Source organism: Thamnophis sirtalis, unplaced genomic scaffold, assembly GCF_051295495.1.
Source record: "Thamnophis sirtalis isolate CommonGarterSnake01/CBP01778 unplaced genomic scaffold, rThaSir2_p1.2 scaffold_3, whole genome shotgun sequence".
Classification (NCBI taxonomy): domain Eukaryota; kingdom Metazoa; phylum Chordata; class Lepidosauria; order Squamata; family Natricidae; genus Thamnophis; species Thamnophis sirtalis.
Genome location: NW_028261383.1, coordinates 81,266,153 through 81,285,833, shown reverse-complemented (window position 1 = coordinate 81,285,833; position 19,681 = coordinate 81,266,153). Strand labels below are relative to the sequence as shown.

Genomic DNA, 19,681 nt, shown 5'->3' with positions numbered 1-19,681 from the left:
TAATTAGAAACAAATTATAGCCAGTTCAGGCCCTGTGTTAATGGGTGTCACGTAGCTATGGTGATACTTGTTTGCCAGCAAGTACACCATTGCATTTTGCAACAAACACAGTTTCTAAGTACTTTTTAAAGGCAGCCCCATTCAGTAGTCCAGTGATGGTAATAAGAGAATAAGTCACTGTTGCTAAAACTTCCCAATCCATGTAGGAAGGGTACAACTGGCACAAAACTGAAGAGCTCCTGATCATGCCTTCTACCTACCCATCTAGCAGACTGTGAGTTTAGAACAATCAGGTGTAAACTAAACAGTAGCTCAGTTTTGCTGGGATTTAACTTCAGGCTATTTTGTTCCTGAACCTCCAATCAGAAGTTGAGGTAGCCATTTAAATAACCTGCTTCCTCTAAAATGCTTGTTAACTGATGCCTCACCATCTTCCCTATAACTTCCCTCAAAAAGGGAAGGTTGAAGACAAGGCAATTGTTGTCCGAAAGAGCTGGGATGAAAGAAGCCTCTTGAAATGGCTGTGTACCGCTGCCTCCTTCAAGATGGCTGATATCATCCCTTCCCTTAGAGACTTGGTCCCGGTTAGTGTGTGTTCCGCACCGCCCATAAAATTAAGCAAACTGAAGGAGCTAAGAGAAGCATGGATCCAATCTCACAGACAGCTTGTTAGATAGTACCCTGTCCCACTTCCTTGGAGTGCATAGGCTGAAAGGAGTCCTAGAAGACATTACAAGACATTATCCCAGCCATCATTTCTGTCTTTGTTCATGGAAGAACCAGACTGCAATGAATGCGACTTTTATTATCAAAATGTTGGACTAACAATCATAGAAGCCAGGTGGCAGCTCTTCCTGCTCATCCTTCCCCTGGCAAGAATTGAACATTCATCTAAAGCGAGATTAGCAGCACAGGATTGATGCTTTCTTGCTCTTACTGCTATTGTGTAGGCTTGAACATAAGCTCGTGCCCCTACGCATTCGGATTCACACTTCATTTCCCCTCCACCAGCATTCCAGGCGTAGTTACTACTGCTTCATCTCCTATATTTTCCAAAGAGCTCCCTAGAATTGGCTAATGAGAAGGGGCCACTTGGGAGCAAACGTATTAAGTAATAAAGTTGCCTCCTGAATCCAAAAGTCTATGGGGTACTCTTAAGATCACTAAGAAGATCCCCCAAATACCCTCTAGAATCCACCCGAATCCATTAGGCTGCAGAGACAGACCTGCTTTGCAGAGGTCCTGGGCAATCATGAATCTTATCTTGGCCAGAGAGTTATCTAATTATAAAAAAAGTTCAATTGAATCCCCGCTACCTCATTAACTGCTCTGAGAAAACAACCCAGGTATACCTGTATGTGTATGAACAGATTTATGTGGGACATGCCTAATGGTTGTCCTGGAACTTCTGAGCCTTCTCTGAAGCGCCTCTCAAGATGTGGCAATTTCCAAACTAGTCTTAATAGGTAGGTTTAAAAAAACATTCTATTCAGCAGCACAGCAGTCAGAACATTTAACAGGACCCCCAACTTATCTCTGTTGTCTAATCATACACATAGGCACGCCTACCCTATTTCCCCAGAACTGAAACCTTGGCCACAGACAAGATGTCTCTCATAATCATCACAACCCCACCCAGTCCTGGAGTTGGTTGCTGAAATACTCAAAATTAGAGGATTTAGGGGGAATTTCAGGATGACATCAGTGCTCTTCCCCCACAAGGTTTTGCTAATGCATGCCAGATCCACTTGGATATCCGGTATCAAAGTGTGGATGAAGATGATTAAATTACAAGTAAATCTGGCATCTACCATTAGTAGCTCAAGGCCAGGATCATTAGCCGTTTACTTCTTAGATTTCGGATTGAAGTGTTTGGGCTAGAAGTGGGGAGCATCACCAAATGTTTGGCCCTCCTACAGTAACTTTCCTACTTCTTTGCACTGTTTCCCTCAATCCATTTCTTCTTCTTCTTCTTCTTCTTCTTCTTCTTCTTCTTCTTCTTCTTCTTCTTCTTCTTCTTCTTCTTCTTCTTCTTCTTCTTCTCCTCCTCCTCCTCCTCCTCCTCCTCCTCCTCCTCCTCCTCCTCCTCCTCCTCCTCCTCCTCCTCCTCTTTACACAATAAGTATTGTTTTGTGAATGACTCCTCTTAATACGATTGCATGAATACTTGTACTTCCTGATTTCATTTCCCCCAGTTTCACTTTTTACAAACTCCTCTCCATAAATCTAAAACTCAGACTAGAGGTGATATTTCAGCCAGTTCTGACAGATTCTGGAGAACCGGCATTGGAAATTAGTTTGGAGAACCAGCAAATAGTCTGGCCCCATCCCCACTGACTCCCAGCATCACACAATTCAACTTTATTAGCCACAGGTTTCACTTTTTGAAAAGTGAAAAGGATCCCAAATGTGCTTAGTTCTTGTGAAGAATGAGGTTCACTCCTGCCTACAGAAGTCTCTATTGCAAGTAATTTAAGATAAAGTGTTCTAAAGCCATGCAGAGTTTTTGGGACTGTAGCAGGAGAATAATCAACATATGCAAAACTACTGCAATATAAGCCACCACAATGTCTTTTTCTTAGTAGTGACTTCGGCTTTCCCTTGTGCAGCTTCAGGAGAGCAGGAATAGTCAGGCTTCTATACTGGAACTTTCCTGTTCCAACGTGTTTGCATTATTATTTATTTTTATTCCAGGGCTTTGTATACCTATGAAGACGACTCTGATAATCTGAAGCTGGCAGCCTCAGGAAGTGAGTATTGGCATCAAATGTTACTTTGTCTTTAATTCGAGGAGTTTTTGTCTCCACAAACGGATATCTGCTCTTCCCTTCCATAGACCCCAGTTGCATAGACCGGGTGGGGGGGTGGGGGTCGAATTTGGGAATGAGTTGCTCCTGACTTGTGACAGGGATCTCCCCAGATGGCTGAGAAAACAGATTTCATTTTATAAAGCGTATCATAAGCTGAAAAGCAGAAGGGTCTTGATTCTTACTTTGTCCCATGAGTGCGTTGCTTTCTCTCCCCAGCTGGTGGCCTGCAAGAGCTGTCGAGCCATTTTGAGATCCAGAAGGTGATGTACGGATTCTGCAGTGTCAAAGATCCCCAGGCCACCCTGCCTAAATATGTCCTCGTTAATTGGGTAAGGAGGCCTTAAAAAAAAAAAAAACCTCTCTGGGGAATAGCTCACTCTTGCTTCCTGATGTTTTCATTTATATGCATGATATAAAATTGACTAGCCTAGAAGAACAAATTATGCTACATTTAAAATGTATACTAAGCAGATACTCTTCCTTCTCCCTCCTCTCACCTTCATTTGATTGAGTAGTCCTATCTGGATTGATACGATAGCTAAGGCTGAGTGGCCTAGTCCTTGCTCTCACTATCTTTGTTTAAAATAATTAGTAAATACAATCACATCCCTGGTTTGGGCAGAATGGTGTGCGTGCATTCGTTCTACCAAGGGGCTAGGAGAAAGAGGCCTCTTCCTAACCCCTACTCAAACTTGAGCTTGATCTGAATCAAGCAGTTATTTGTTTCCTTCATGGTAAAAACAAAATGTATAAGGACACAATCTTTAAGCTCCACATACTGTGTTTTTTGGTCCTGAGTGGGCTTAGCTATCTTGCAAGAATCGACAGGAGAACTTCTAAGTGATGATTTCCTCATCACAATTTTTTTTTCCTTTCCTCCCCTCTTCCTATTCTTACACCACAGGAAACCTTTTGGGATCTGGGCATAACAGCCTTAGGATTTAGACAGACTTTAGGTAGAAAGTGGCCCTCTAATATCATGAAATTCATCCTCCTGATGAAGGTTGGTGTCTCTCCCAACTTTTGGACCAGTCATACATGACCGTTTTTCAACACAAGGCTATCTCTTTGTAAGAACATCTGTGCTTTCTCCTATTCAAGAAAACATCAAGATGGCTCTGAGGAATACAGTGAAGGAAAAGCTGGTTCTTTTAGCAGACATATTGCTGGCTTCCATTGACCACAGTAGATTGTACAGTATTGCCCTCTAATGGAATTGCTGTGGTAATAAACAGCATAGGTTTACACCCCTTGCCTCACCATCCAGAAACCGCCCATTCTCACGTTACCATACTGTCTGTCTTTCCTTCATCACTCCCTAGTTTTTAACCTACATTTTCAGCACTTAACTCAGACCTTGGCTAATGGAAATGTTTAAATACAATAGTCTTTAGGGAGAAAATAGCTTGCAGATTTTTTTAAGTAAGTGAATTCTCGGTAGGAATATACTTGGAAATTTTAAAAAAAAGCCAGTGCTGTTTTCCAGTTATTCAGGAGAGGCCTAGAAATCCTGAACACCAGTTTCCTGCTGCTGTGTCCACACTCTCAAGGATTACCTCCCCCAGATTATTACCCCCTCCCCAGTCCAGATGTGTTGGATTATAACTATAATTACCACCAACCAAAATAGCTAGAGCTTGTGCTGCTTGGAAACGATAGAGAACACATTTGAGGATGCCAGGCTGGAGAAAACTGTTTGAGGAATATATTTAAAGGATTTCCCTTGGTGTTTTGCAGTAATTGAGATGGCAGAGAAACAGCTGAGTGCATTTGTGAAGTGCAACCATGTCTATTTGCCTGCCTGGGGGTGATGGCATTTTCCTGGATATCACATGGTTGGATACTGCTGAACAGCAGACCTTCCTATAAATGCCTTGCTTTTTGATTAAGAGCAGCTACTGAGCTGCAAATTGTTATTTTAATTTAGAAAGTGAAAAGGGGATGAACAACATGCCCTAGGAAGAGCTTGTCCACTCCTCCACGATGAGAGGATTCAATATAAAGCAATAGAAGTCATGTTGACTCTGTAAGTTCCAGCTTCCTTTTTCTAGATGTTGTTGCTACAGGAGTCCCCATGGAGACCTTCCCCCCCCCCTATTTGTGTAGTAGGCACATCTGGAATTTCAGAAGTGGGAGACTACACCAAATGGTTCTCATGATCGTCATGGGGGCAGGGAGGTGGCGGTCACAGAACTGGCGAGATAGTTCTTCCCCATTCCTCTCACTTCTCTGTTTATCCTTGAAAACTTTTTTTTCTCCGGGTGAGCAAACATTCACACAATGCTTTAGATTGCAGCCATCTATTTTTTTAAATAAAAAATTCTAAGAATGTCTCTAGAGTTTGTCAAGGGAAGATTCTCGGTCATCCAGGTCATGGTTGTTCCCAAAAGTGCTTTTTCAAAAGGCAACTGGACTTTGTTTTTCCTTGAAGATGTTTCGTTTCTCATCCAAGAAGCTTCTGTTGGAACCGAAGAAGCTTTTTAATGAGAAGCAAAAGGTCTTCCAGGAAAAACAAAGCCCAGTTGCCTTTTGAAAAAGCACCTTTGGGACTCTTTGCGACCTGAACATATCCTTAGAAATGTATGCATGATACTTTGCTTTGTTTCCCTTTTAATGAAAATCATATTTACCTAAAGATCAGGGCAATAGGATCACGTCAAAGGAGGGGAACACCCTGGCATCCATTGAATTTAAGAGAGGTCAGAAGGAGAGGGGCGTTGCTTTTCTACATCGCTTGCAGAATGAGATGGCTTTTGTCTAAGTGTCACATCTCTTGTTGCTGGCCCAAATGTATGTCTGGAATACCTTTCATTTCTGAAACCCAAGGAACTTTACTGGTTTTCTTCTGCTCTGGCGCCATCTTTGTCTCTGTTAATTTTTTCTGGAGACCCTGTGGGCACATGATGAACATGCCTGCTACTTTCAATGCATGGAATGACATTTCTCAGCATTCACCTTTCCTACCATTCTTCCCATTCGTTCTTGGCAGGTTGGAGAGGATGTAGCTGATGCCCGCAAGTGTGCCTGTGCTAGCCACGTGGCCAAAATTGCAGAGTTCTTCCAGGTAGGTGAGAAATTATGTGAATGGAACATGCAGGTGGAATTGAGAGGCAGAGCAGGCTAATGGTCAAGAGTTGGACCCAGATTGGGGAGAGCCATATGGATGATATTGGTCTGTCACTCACTCTCAGCTCAGTTTATCTCGACGCATTGTTGCTGGGAGAGTAAAATTAGGAGATAATCTTTTGTAAGCTGCTCTGAGCTCTTAGAGAAAAGATGGGATCTAAATAGAATAAATCAATAATTAAACTTCTGTTGTATCCAAAACATTGAGATAATAGTCATTTTATATGTAGTGTAATGATATTTGGACTCCATTATATTTACTTTGTTTTAGAGCAGGGCATTCTATTGCTCTAGAAATACATGTAACTTGTGCCTTAATTTCAGCCTTTAAAAAATGTCTTTCTGTACTGTCTCTTATGGGGCAAGGCTGTTGGTTGCAGAGAAAAGAAAGTGATACAAACAGAATGCAAGAAAAATAAGGATGTCAGGAAGGGAAAAAAGAGAGGGAAGTTAAAGAATGAATGATTTAGGTAAGGTCCTAATCACAGCTTGCTTCAATCCCACCTATCATGAGCACCCCAACAGATAACTCCTATACATAAGTAGTAATAAGACTAAGAAGGATAAGTAATAAATAATAATTTAAAGATGGTCTTCCCCTAAAATGTGTTGATAATGCCCTATTTGAAAAGGGCCCCAGTTCCACATGGTGAGTCTGGGGCGACCACGTCTTGTCTCAGAAAAAAACTGATCCTGAATACTTTCGTGTGATTTTAATGCCTCCTCTAACAGGGTGTGGATGTAATTGTCAATGCTAGCAGTGTGGAAGACATAGACCCGGGAGCTATTGGCCAGCGACTCTCCAATGGCTTGGCACGCATTGCCAGCCCAGTGCTGCACCGCCTTCGCCTGCGCGAGGATGAGAATGCCCAGCCTGTGGTAATGCTTCTTCTACACTCTTCACTCAGCCAACCTCATATTAGGTTTTCTTTCCTTTCTTCTCTCTGTTGGGATAGGAACAGAAACAAAAAGATCCCAGCTTATTTCTGGGTCTCAAGGACCAAACGCCTCATTTTTAAGAGTGACAATACAGAAGAACAACAGTTCTTAGCAGTGGTGAAATTCAACGTTTTTTACTACCGGTTCTGTGGGCCTGGCTTGGTGGGCATGGCAGGGGAAGGATACTGCAAAATCTCCCATCCCATCCCACTCTGGGGCCAGCATTCTTCCCAACTACTCAAAATTTCCACTAAACGGTTCTCTGGAACCTGTCAGAACCTGCTGAATTTCACCCCTGGTTCTTAAAGTTTATCTGTTGTTACATGTTCCTTCAGAGGAAGTTATATATTTGGGGAAATGTCTAGGCAGTTATTCCCATGCAATTATGATCATGCACAATGGAAGAAATCATTCCATTAAGGTGACATGCACTCTAGTAAGAATAGATGGTTGCTTTTTGACAGCAAACCTAAGAGTACAAACACACATGTCCCAATGAGCCTTCTCTGACTGGTTTCTGAATTCTAGGGCACAGTCTATCAGAAGACGGATGCAGCTGTGGAGATGAAACGCCTCAACCGGGAGCAGTTCTGGGAGCAGGCTAAGGTTGGTCATCCTTCTTCTACATCAGGGGTGTCAAATTCAATTTCATTGAGGGCTGTGGTTGACCTTCAGGGGCTGGGTGGGTGTGGCTGACTGGGTGGGTGTGGCTGACTGGGTGGGCATGGCCAGCTTGATGCCACTCCCCAAACTGCTGTTTCCTCTTCACATTTGGTAGATCAGGCTGAAGCCACGCTGATCCAATGTTTCCCACTGGGTAGACAGGGCCAAAGCAATGCAGGCTAGCCCCCTACATTTACCAGGCCGGCCCCATGTGTTGAATCCGACCACATCGCAGGCCGGATCTGGCCAGTGGGCCCTGTGATTGACACCCCTGTTCTACATAGCTCAGGCTGAGAGACACATATGTGTGGGTGCCAATAGGCCCATCGACCTGCCCAAAACACACAGTCGGTCCTGGCTTCCTTTCATCCCCTCTACTGTGTGATGGGAGGCATGTTATGACTAGAGTTGGCATTGACCATCCCTGTTTCCCCCCTTGCAGAAAGAGGAAGAGCTACGCAAAGAAGAAGAGCGGAAGAAAGCCCTGGATGAGCGGCTGCGTTTTGAGCAAGAGCGCATGGAGCAGGAGAGGCAGGAGCAAGAGGAGCGTGAGAAGCGCTACCGGGAGCGTGAAGAGCAAATCGAGGAGCATAGGCAAGGGAGGGACTAGGAGGAGGAGGATGTGGAGGGGGGAGGGTGCTGATAGTAGTAATAGTGAGTGGGAGAAGCAATAGCCAGATCTATGGCGTTCTCCAACTGAGACAAAAGCTGCTTCCTCCCACAGAGGGTGGCATTTATCAGCAGCTGTAATTTTGTCCATTATTCTTTTGACGTGTTAGGCTTAGAATTTTATATAGATCTGTTGTTTTTTTTGTGTTTCTTTTTTGCCAGTCGTGGTTATGTCATGTTTTTCATGGGTCTGATTGATTTTCTTTTAGAAGAGATTGCTGGTCTCCTAGGGTGAAGTTATAGTTCTACCTCTCTTTGGGAGGCCTCATTGATGTTATGTAGAAATACAAGGATGTTTCTTTGACACACTTTCATATTAGAAGTAAAAATTGTCTTGTCTCATTGCTTGCCCAGTTGCTTTTCCTTCTGTTTGGCTTGTCCTCGGTGTGTCCAAGTTGTGTCTTAATGTTCTGCCTGCCTCGCCCTAATTTTAATGAATCTGCTGCAGCTAGATACTTACATTATGCTTCAGTACTGGGAAAAGGCCGCACATGAATTCAAGGGTACAGGCTATGTTTTGACAACGGAAAGCCCCAGGTTCAAGTGCTGCCGCCCATCAAAAAGGAATTTGAATAGCTTACAAAAACTTGTTTCATTCCCTAACCGATTAGCCTTTTGCTGTGCGTATATTTAATTGTTGAGTAAGCTATAACTTGTTTTATTTATTACAATAAAAAAAAACATTTCAAGGAATTTATTCTCCCAGCATGCCTGTGGGTTGATTAGACTGGGATACAGTGACTGCTGGTAGTCCTCCCCATTGGTTTATGGGGATTTCAGCCTCCCCAGTTCATACATAATTTTTCAGACTGTGCTTTATGGCACTCTTTGGTCTCTTGGAAACATATGACAACTAGAAACAGCAGCTCCTTTTCCCCGCTGATTGTGCCCTGTTAGTGAGCACTTACAGAAATCTGTTGAATATGCACTAGACTACAGCATAATCTCTCTCTGTATTTTTAATGGGAAGCCCAAAAGGCCTAACTGGGGGCTTGATTGATTAAGCAGTTCTGAGGTGCATCAGGAAACTGGAATCAAAATTGTCCTGCGGTCCCATTGTCCCCAGACGGTCTGCTAAGGGACCCTCTCCTCTATTTATAGGCAAGGTGCCTCTGTGAGTGACATTCTCAGTGGGAGACAATATGTCACAGAATGCTCCCACCCTGAAGCTACTATATGTGGCCCCAATTCTTCTTATAATTCTTTTAACAAATTAAAGTGATATTATTCAAACTGATTTTGGACCTTTAGTTGATTTGGGTGCCTGTGAGTATATGGTTTTTAATTGCCTTGTGTGTTTATATATTATACTTTTTGTTTTGCCATTCCCTGCTCAAGGTCCATTAGGACTGGGTCAGGCTAAACTATAGATAGATTAGACAATGACCGAGATAGATAAAAATGCTACTTACACAGTAGTTTGTGGTAGCTCTGCAAGGTTATCCTAGCAATCGGATTGCCACCCTTCCACTTGTTACAAGATATCTGTGGTCCCGTTCCTTTCATATGCTTAAATGGAGCAGTTGGAAGAATATGGTTTGTTGCAAGAACAATCTGCAGTTGATGGACTCCTGTTAGCCAGAGCCCCAAGAGATTCCATTCAGCTCAAAACTTACACATTACACTAAGTCAGTCAGCTGTGTTAGAAGATTATCAAAACCCTATCAATTGTGTTTTGCGGGGGGGGGGGGGGGGGAATTGCTGAAGAGAAAGAATGGCTACAAAAGCATTACAGGAAGTTCTCATTTAGTGACTGCCTTGGTTGGGACCTGTTCATGGTTAAGATAGTGATCAAGTAACTTTGCCACCAATCCTCACATTTATGATCTCCACAGATCATGCGAAGCGAAGGAAAGCTGTAGTAAGATTGTAAGCCAAGTCATGGTTTTACTTAGTGACCACTTCATTTAATGACTGAGTTGCCAGTTCCAAATGTGATGACTAATTGAGGACTACTTGCGCAGAACTCACTGCTAAACCCTGTCAGCAGAAAACGTACCTTCCCAACATTGTTGAGCTGCTAGATTCAACTCCCAGAGGTTGTTAGATAACTGGTCAATGGGGAAGAGGCTAGTGATCTCAAGAAGTATTGCCAGTTTTCTTCTCGAGCAGTGTTTCTCAGCCTTGGCAACTTTAAGAAGGAGAGAGCCACATTTTTTTAAAAGTTGTTGAGATAGTAATACCACTTCACAGTGCTTTACGGCCCTCTCCAAGCGGTTTATGCAGAGTCAGCATATTACCCCTAACAATCTGGGTCCTCATTTTACTGGCCTTCAAAAGGATGAAAAGTTGAGTCTACCTTGAGCCTGGTGAGGATTGAACCCCTGGCGGTCAGCAGAATTAGCCTGCAATACTGCATTCTAACCACTCTGCCACCACAGAGCGTGGTGATTGTGAAACATTGTTCTGGTTAAGATACCTAGTTAAGGTATGACTTAACAAAATTAGAAATGAATGCTTATAAAACTGGCTGACCTAATTGGGGGTGGGGGAGAGGTTCTATCATTTGGCTTATTCTTCATAATAAGAGCGAGAAGTGTCTTTTTTATTATTATAACAGCCATTATTTGCAAAAATGATTCATGCAGTTCTTCTGTTTGCCTTTGATTCCTATGTTTAAGGTAGCATCTCTGCTAACAAATGAGAGAGAAAGGATGTTAAAAAGAGACAATTTTTGAACCCTCTGCTTAATTTTGTAGCGGGAGGCAGACAACAGGTACCATCTACCAAAAAATCCTAAAAGGGTTTGTGGTTTTGAATTTAGTTACGTAAGAAACTCTACACATTCCATAATTTCCCAGAATCAAAAGCATTTTTGCCACTCTTTAGAGACTCTTATCTACCGTGTTTCCCTGAAAATAAGACAGGGTCTTATTTTCTTTTGGCCCCCGAAATAAGCGCTTGGCCTTCTTTTTGGGGAGGTCTTATTATTTTCGAGGTACAGGAGGCGGTGAGCATGGTCACCTCATGGCTGCTGCTGGGTTGCAATATTTTTGGGGTGGGCTTATTTTCAGGGGAGGACTTATTTTAGCGCATGTGCTCAAAAGCCCAATTGGGCTTATTATCTGGGGGGAGGTGTTCTTATTTTCGGGGAAGCAGGGTACATGCAAAAATGGCATTTCTAATCATTCAATGTCAAGACACTGCAAACTTCAGCTCTGTAGGTCTTCAAAGTAGATGTGCGTATGGTCAGTTCAAACTTAAAGTATCAGCAGCAAATAAGTTTATGTTCATATGGGTGAAAGTCAAATAATTTTAATGGAGGTAGCTTGACCGCAACGCAGACCTGTATTCCAGGGGATGATCTTCATACAGGTACTTGACTTAGAACCATTGTTTAACCATCTGAAGTTAGAACAGCATTGAAAAAGTGGCTTTCAATCCCTGCACTTATAACAGTTGCATCATTCCCAAGGTCACATCATGGAAATTCAGGTGCTTGGCAACTGGTGTGTATTTACAGTGGCCACAATGTCCCAGGGTCATGTGATCACCTTTGCAGCCGACTCCCAACAAGCAAAATCAATGAGGGAAGCCAGATTTGCTTAACAGCTGTATGATTCACTTAACGGCTACAATGCTTTGTCTCACAACTGTGGCAAAAGTTGTAGAATCAAGCACAACTCACCTAACAAATGCCTTGCTTAGCAATAGAAATTCTGGTCCCAGTTGCGATTGTAACTCAAGGACTAACTGTAGCTTAATATAGATTAATGTGAGTGTAGTTGGGCAGTGGTTAGAATGCAGTATTGCAGGCTAATTCTGCCGACTGCCAGCAGTTCAATTGTGACCAGCTCAAGGTTGACTCAGCTTTCCATCCTTCTGAGGTCAGTAAAATGAGGGCCCAGATTGTTGGGGGCAATAGGCTGGCTCTGTAAACCGCTTAGAGAGGGCTATACAGCACTATGAAGCGGTATATAAGTCAAAGTGCTATTGCTATATCTGAAGACTTGGGAAGAATTACATTTTTTAAAAGAATACTTCATCGTTTGCATTAAATAGTGAAGACTTGGTTAACTTTCAAGCAGGCATTAGGATACAAAATCAAACAATATATATGAAGCATAGTTGCTTTTCAAAAAACAAAGTAATAGCCTGAATTATAAAATGTAATACTATACACAGAAACAACATTCAGATAAACAACAATTTTAAAAGAAGGTATTAAGGTAAGTTGAGAATTGAAATATGATGTTCTTGCAAAACAATTTTTCCGGAACTTAAACTTAGAATATTATATGGCAGCAATGTTTTTTCACTTTGGATCCTTCAGGGTAAAATGGATGTGAACATTTGACAGGTGAAAGGATGTTTAGAATTTCTAAGCTCTGAATAAGAGCCTGAATAGTTTTCTGCTGAATTCTGGCAGGAACTTAAAACATTTTTTTTAAAATCAATCAACTATCCTCAGAATTTCCACAAATTTGGAGAGACAAATGGGCTGGAAATTTCCCCATCCACTTCGGTGATGACATTATGATCGCCATTGCCCCCTTTAATTCTTGTGGTCAAATAAATTATTACATTTTGGCCTCCTCCGTCAGCTGCAAAGGGTTATTATTGCCAGAAAGCAGAGATGCAAAACCAGTTTTAGAATGGACTTCCACTTTCAGGAATGAAAGATATGGCAAATGAAACATTTGTGCCTGTTAATGAACACTGAAAGAAGACACAATAACAGGTTTGATTTAAAAACAACAAGAGTGTGAAACGCTCTCCGTGGTCTCTGGATGGATGGGAATACTGAAGTGTGGACATCCAATTTAATGTTAGGAAACTCAAATAGCCTGTCAACTCTGCCTAGGATTCTTGAGTCAGTGTTGCAAATGTTCATCTTTCCTTTTACCACTAGGCGAAAGCAGCAGAGCCTGGAAGCAGAAGAAGCCAAGCAGCGATTGAAGGAGCAATCCATCTTTGTAAGTGAAGCTTCAGGAGCTGGGGGAAGGTTGCCCAGTTGTGCAGCCGGCTTCCCCCCCACCCAGGATCTTGGCAGGAGGAAGAATGGGAGCACCAAGGCTGGCTGGGGGGGACTTTGGGGACTGACTCTGCAGCCAGGGAGATGGCATTCTTCCCAAGGGCTCTCCCTTGCTCCAGCTTAATGCTAGGTCAGGGCATAAATAGGGCTTTTTGGTGTGGTTGAGGTGCCCTGGGGCTGACGCTGACCTCTCTCCCTAGGGGGAGCAGGAGGACGATGAAGACAGGCAGCAGCCCAAAAAGTCTGAGTCGGAGGTGGAGGTGAGTGCGGCCCCGGGGCACAGCATGCATTGTCTAGGCAAAAGACTCCCCTTGCACCCCACTAGGGTACTGCTGCATGAGGTTGTGGCATTGTGTGCAAAGGTTCAGCAGGGAAAGGTAGGCTTCAGTTTGATGGCTGTGATCTAGCTGGAGTTGTGTGTCGACGGATGGAGTCTGTGCTTAAGCAGCAGGGTTGGGCCTGAGTTTTATCTTGGGGGAAGCAACGTGTGTGCGTGTGTGTGTGTGTGCTTTGTATTCATTTCGTTGGAAGCCAGTTTGTCGTGCTGTTGCTCTTGATGTCACTCTGTGCCATTGTTCCTGCTGGAGGGGCATGGGGGGGGGCACATTGCATATGCGTGGCACGTGTCTACTTTTGTCACTCTCGAGCTGGCTACTGCATGGAAAGGATGGGGCAGAGAGTTCAGTCTGTATTTAAGGCAGCGGGCATACTACGAAGGGCTGTGCTGTGCTTGACCCTTGTCTCTCTCTCCCCTTCCCCTCGCTTCCTGGTAGGAGGCAGCCGCCATTATTGCTCAGCGGCCTGAGAACCCTCGGGAGTTCTTCCGGCAGCAAGAACGAGTGGCTTCAGCCAGCTCTGAGACACCCTCACCCTTCAACAGAACAGGTAGGCAGCTTTCAAGGATCTCCTGCTCTGGAAAGAGAAAGCCAAAAATGGCAACAGTGGCTTTCAAGGGACATAACCGTAGAAACGTGGCAACGAAGGTTTGGGGGTTTATTGTCAATACTTAGGTGGCCCTTGCATTGGAAAGTGAGAAAAAGCACTTTGGTGTTTAAAGGACATGGAATATCCAGAGACCTTGGCGAATTCTGCCACTGGGAGAATCTAGGCAGAGAATGATAGGTGGCAGAAAAAGACAGGCTGGGTGGTGGCTGTATTTTTATTTTTATTTTTAAATACAGGAAAGCACATTAAGCCAGCACTTTATACCAAAGCTAACTTTTAAAAAAAGGGATACCATCTAATACAAATAGAAGGACACCCTTCCATTTAACATATAAACAGGTTTTGAAACTCACACTCATAGTATATGATTGAATCCAGTTATTCCATAGAATTTGATATGTACAGTATATATCACAGACGTGAGTACACCCCCTCACATTTTGTAAATGTTTAAGTATATCTTTTCATGTGACAACACTGAAGAAATGACACTTGGCTACAATGTAAAGTAGTGAGTATACAGCTTGTATAACAGTGTAAATGTGCTGTGCCCTCAAAATAATGCGACGCACAGCCATTAATGTCTAAACTGCTGGCAAGATATACTTAAATACATGTGCATTATTTGAAATTTGGAATGTGTACATGCATAGGCCTCCATTCCTAACGAAAGTGACCCCAGAATGACAAAATATGTGTTTGACATCACAATACATCACCATATTGAACCAAGTGTACAAGGGGAGGAGTTTATATCATGATGCCCCAACACTTTTTAAACCAACTTTCTCAGTTTCTTCTGTTCAGAGGCATTACATATTAATGTTGCAAAGCATTTGCACTTTCGGTCATGCATAGTTCGGGAAGCATGATGAGGGATGGAAAGCTTTATTTATTCTAATATTTAAATACTGCTCCTATCACCAGACTCCAAGTGGTCCCAAAACAATATCGGATCAAATAAAATTTAAGTTCATATCACTATCTTTGTACAATGAAAATCAAATTGTTTAGCAAACTATATACCAAAGGCACTGTTTATTTTATTTTATTGTCATTGCACCTCATTCAGTGAAATTAAATGCCATCTTCAGTGTACATTTTACATAGAAAATGAAACATAGCACACATCCTTCACATTCTATACAATTGAATTGAAAACCCCTGATATTGCATTAATATTGCATTATACAATAGAATTCAATACAGTTACTGCACTGGGATAGATGCTGTTTTTCAGCCTATTCGTCCTTGTTTTTATTGTCCTGTACCGGCTGCCAGATGGTAATAGTTCAAAAAAAGGGCACCCAGGATGAGATGGATCTTTAAGAATATTTTGAACTTTCTTAAGGCAGTGGGCGCTATAAAGCTCTTCCAAGGAGGGGAGAGGACAACCAATGATCCTCTGGACAGTGATGTCACCCTCTGGAGCACTGTCCTCTCTGTTACTGTGCAATTGGCAAACCATACACAGATGCAGTAAGTTAGAATAGTCTCTATGGTGCAGCGGTAGAAGGTCACCAGCAGTTTTTCATTCAGTTGTTGTTTCCTGAGAAGTCTCTTAAGTTAAGTTTCAAATGTCCAAATAAAATGATCTTTGTCGCTTCCTGGAGACAGTGGCGAGGCCATCTTGGCTTCTGGGAGAATCAGTTTTTGCATAATGTGATGGGGGTGGCAGTGGGGTGTGTGCAAAGGCTGTAATTGGGTAAGAAGTGCCGGGTCAGCAGAGGGTATCCTTTTCCACAAGCAAGCTAGATCTGCTGCTTAGGACACAGATGCAGCCTTTGAGAGGAGGAGCTAAACTGAAGGGTTTTTTTCCCCCATGAAGTCAGATTGATGATCTGGGATGGCCAATAGCCTTAATGCATTTTACAATCTCCTGAGCTGCTGCTGCTGCAAGAAATGGGAGGTAGGCAGCTCATGGCAGCCATTGTTAGCCTACTGATCCTTTGCTGCACCTCTACCGTGACTTATTCTGTCTCCTATTGGGTTGACCCCAAGAGCTGGCCAACCATTTCTGTCCCTACCTGCAGTAAGTCCAAAGCCGTACTTTCTGAAATCTTCTGCATTATGCCTTACATTTTGGACCTCCATATTGTCTATATTTGGTTGGCTCTTTGGGGATCCAGATATAGTTACTTCAAGTACAAATCCATTTCCCATCACTACTGACATCTCCTGCCTCTTGGCTCTCTCTTTTCTTCCCTCCACCTTCCTACATAGCTGCTCAAGCCCTTTACACTGATCTGTCTTGGCCCTGCCGTTCCATAGTCCCCGACCTTGCTTCCCATTTCCTCCTGCATTGCCCCTGGCAGTGTCCTCTCATTCTCTTTGGCTTCTTTCCCTGCTATCTGGCCCCGGACCTGAGTATGGACCGCCCAGTGGCAGGAGAAGTGGGGTGGGTAACGGAGTGGGCTGCCGGAGGGAAGACTGACTGTTCTCTTCTGCTTTCTTTGTCTTCGTCCGTCTGTCTGTCTTTCTCTCAGCAGGTCGTCTGCACTGTCCTTTCATAAAGACACCTGACAGTGGGCCGCCTTCTTCCTCCTCTTCCTCTTCCTCCCCTCCACGGACTCCCTTCCCCTATATCACTTGCCACCGCACACCAAACCTCTCTTCCTTCTTCCCATGTAGGTAGCCAGGTCCCGGCTGGGCTTTGGGAAGTTGGTTTGCAGTGGTGGCTCCTAAAATGGCTTTGGTACACCCACCCCCAGAGGCTTTTATTTATTTATTTATTTTGCCATGTCCCATCTCATCTCACCTCTGAAAGCAGGAAAAGGAGCCAGTAACTATGCAGGGACTATCCATCACAGTCTGGCTCACGAACTCTCAGGGATTGGCTCTTCCTTTGGCATCCTGCTTGTGGGCTGGCTGCATGGATTTATTTATGGACACCATTTCTGTTCTGCCGCAATTTCAGGGACTTTTCAGCGGCTTACATAAAGGGCAAAACCAAACATAAAAACTGATGCGATTAAAAACAATAAGACAATCTCACCCAAACCAAAACTACAAAGAGTAAAAAATTGAGATGCCTTGACAGAAATCAGGGAAAGGCTCTCCAGAACAACTTGGCATTTAGAAGCTTCTAAAACGTTAGCAAGGAGGGGAGGGGGAGGTGCTACCCTGGTCAAAGCCAGCAGGGTGTCCCCCAGCATCACACTGTCCCAGAAAAGCAGCGCCTCCTCGCTTCGGATGAAAGCAACGGTGCTGGGAAGAGTGAGGTCTTGAATGAGGTTTCCACAGTAACAATCCTCAGGGAGAGTTTCTCCATTCATTTGCCCTCCCTCCCTCCCCATTAACGCAATCTCGGCACATGGGTTGCTCCAGGAACACTCCTACACCCAACCATTGGTTCCCAGGCCAAAGTATTGACGCCACCTGGGGCAACCATAGCTTAAGCTTTTGATGTAAATTTCATTTGCTGGAAGCTAAAAGCACCCGCATGTGAAGACCGAGAGCATTTACACACAGCATGGCAGTTCGGGGGTGGAGGGGAGGAGGATCCCTGTATAGATTGTGTTGGTGGGGGAAAAGCCAAGGGTGGCCCTCTTGGCTTAATGTGGTTTGGGGACCCTGAGAATCTGGCACAACTGTCTTATCCTATGGCTTGCTGTGGGCTGTGCTTCCAAAGACAGCTAAAAGGTGGGGGGGGGAGGTGGATACAGCCTGTTATCTTAAAATGTCACTCGGTTGCAGGAAATCCTGCAGCTGCAGCCTTGCATTTTCTTGAGTCGGGCCCTTCTCTGTGGTTCTATGATTCTGGGGCTGCCTATGCTTTTTGTCCTCTCTGGCCCCATCAAAAGCAGGCGGTGCAGGGGGGGGTTCACTGCTCCACTTTCCAGCATGCTTGTCAGAGTGAAAAGAAAGGGAGGATGGCCTTGCGCTGAAACTGTTCTGGGAGGAAGAGAACGAGAGATGCTGGGAGGACCCCGGGGTTTCTATTCTCGGCTGTGAAAAAAACGGTGTATTTTTGGAGGTGCTGTTAGATCACATGACTCTTTTGGTTTCAAGTGAAGGTGCCACATCTTTTCCGTATGCACTTGGGGGGCCCTGGGCCTCAGGGACTTGTGGCTTTTGCCTTGTCCGCTCCCTCTTGAGTGCCTATGTGGCTCATTCACAGGCAGCCAGACGGAAACACACAGAAAGGCCTCTGCCTCTGCTAGTAGCCCCTGTGACTCCAGTACGGCTTCCACGCCAGTGGGTGAGCAGATTGAGCGTGCCCTGGATGAGGTGACGCAACAGGATGCTTTAAAAGGTAGGCGCTGCTCCTGTCTCCGCAGTCAGTGTTGTCTCTGTTCCCAGACCAATTAGCAGGACGTTGGCTATCTTTGCATTCTGTCCAGTTCACAGAGGGCCAGCCCTGTGCCACCCTCCAAACACCCTCCTCTCGCTTCCTCCCTCTTGCAGACTCCTCCAGCCCGAGCAGTGAAGAGACAGGCATGGCATCTGCTACGAACTGGGCTCCCCCCAGTGAAGAACAACCAGTGGAGAAAGCAGAAGAGCCTCCTGGGGCTGCAGCCTGGCAAGGCCCCGACTGGACAGAACCACAGCAAAGTGGGACTGACCCTGTTGAAGACGCGATGCTCCCAGAGTCCAAAGAAGAGGCTCTCTTCCCAGTAGCCCCGCCCCCCAAGGAAGAGCCTCAGTTCCCAGCAGCCCCGGTCTCTGTGCAGAGTGAGGATGCTTTAGACCTGGGGGAAGCCTTTGGTTTTTCACAACCGCCTGCGCCCCCCTCTGAGAACATTCTTGACCTGTGGCAGAACGACAGCACCGTTGCGGAGCCCAACCCTCCTGATGCCTGGGAGCTCCAGCAGGGTGGACCTCCCACCCCAGCCCCGTGGGATCTTCGCGATGGGCCTCCCATGCCTGCCCCCATGCTGGTTGAGGTGGATGCCCCTCCAGGGGCACCAGAGCCCCCATCTTCTGCAGGCCTCCCTGAAGATAACCTCTTGAACTTCAACGACCTGCCTGAGCCCCCAGCAACTTTCTGTGATGCAGATCAGGACGAAGAGCCAGCGAGCATCATTGCTGTGGAAGGGCTGCATCAGATGACGCTCAGCTACCAGCATGCCCTGCAGGAGGCCTCTGGGGTGCACCAAGAGCCCCAACTGCTCACCAATGGGGAGACTGCCCAAAAGGAGAGCACGCAGGTAAGGCTGACAAGGCTTGAAAGCAATTTTGCAACCCCTGTGCCGGCCTTCGGAAGCAGACCAAAGCTCACATGTGATGCTACTATAGCACGGCTTCCCGTGGCACACTTTCACAGACAGGATTCACACGTGTTTGAGTGGCTTGTTGTGGTTGAGAGCACGGTGACAACCCAGCTATTGTCTTATTGTGTAAACCAGGCCATCATCATATTATGCCAGGGTATGATTGAAGCATAGAATGATATACAAAGAAAATTAGTAGGTTTCGTTAGTTTGGGCTTAAATGTAGCATTTTCTCTGAACTTGAAGTATTTGCTAACCTTGCTACTGGAGAAGTGATATCTAGAGTTTCCTTTCCTGTAAATGAATGAAAAGAAGGATGAATTCCTATGCAGCCTTAAATA

At 44.6% G+C, this 19,681-nt stretch overlaps 1 protein-coding gene across 6 annotated transcripts in view; it reads left to right on the top strand.

The window, feature by feature from the left end:
• Positions 1 to 19,681, top strand: part of DBN1 (drebrin 1) — a 47,007-nt gene that overhangs the window by 25,259 nt on the left and 2,067 nt on the right. The window contains exons 2-13 of one of the 6 annotated variants that reach the window (XM_087709317.1): positions 2,695 to 2,750; positions 3,027 to 3,139; positions 5,800 to 5,874; positions 6,669 to 6,815; positions 7,404 to 7,481; positions 7,981 to 8,132; positions 13,060 to 13,123; positions 13,383 to 13,442; positions 13,956 to 14,067; positions 16,614 to 16,754; positions 18,248 to 18,382; positions 18,535 to 19,277. In XM_087709317.1, the coding sequence (XP_087565443.1) occupies positions 2,695 to 2,750; positions 3,027 to 3,139; positions 5,800 to 5,874; positions 6,669 to 6,815; positions 7,404 to 7,481; positions 7,981 to 8,132; positions 13,060 to 13,123; positions 13,383 to 13,442; positions 13,956 to 14,067; positions 16,614 to 16,754; positions 18,248 to 18,382; positions 18,535 to 19,277 (1,876 nt within the window). The remainder of the gene's footprint in view (positions 1 to 2,694; positions 2,751 to 3,026; positions 3,140 to 5,799; positions 5,875 to 6,668; positions 6,816 to 7,403; positions 7,482 to 7,980; positions 8,133 to 13,059; positions 13,124 to 13,382; positions 13,443 to 13,955; positions 14,068 to 16,613; positions 16,755 to 18,247; positions 18,383 to 18,534; positions 19,278 to 19,681) is intronic. The other 5 variants (XM_087709318.1, XM_087709319.1, XM_087709320.1 and 2 more) reach the window with 5 other exon arrangements.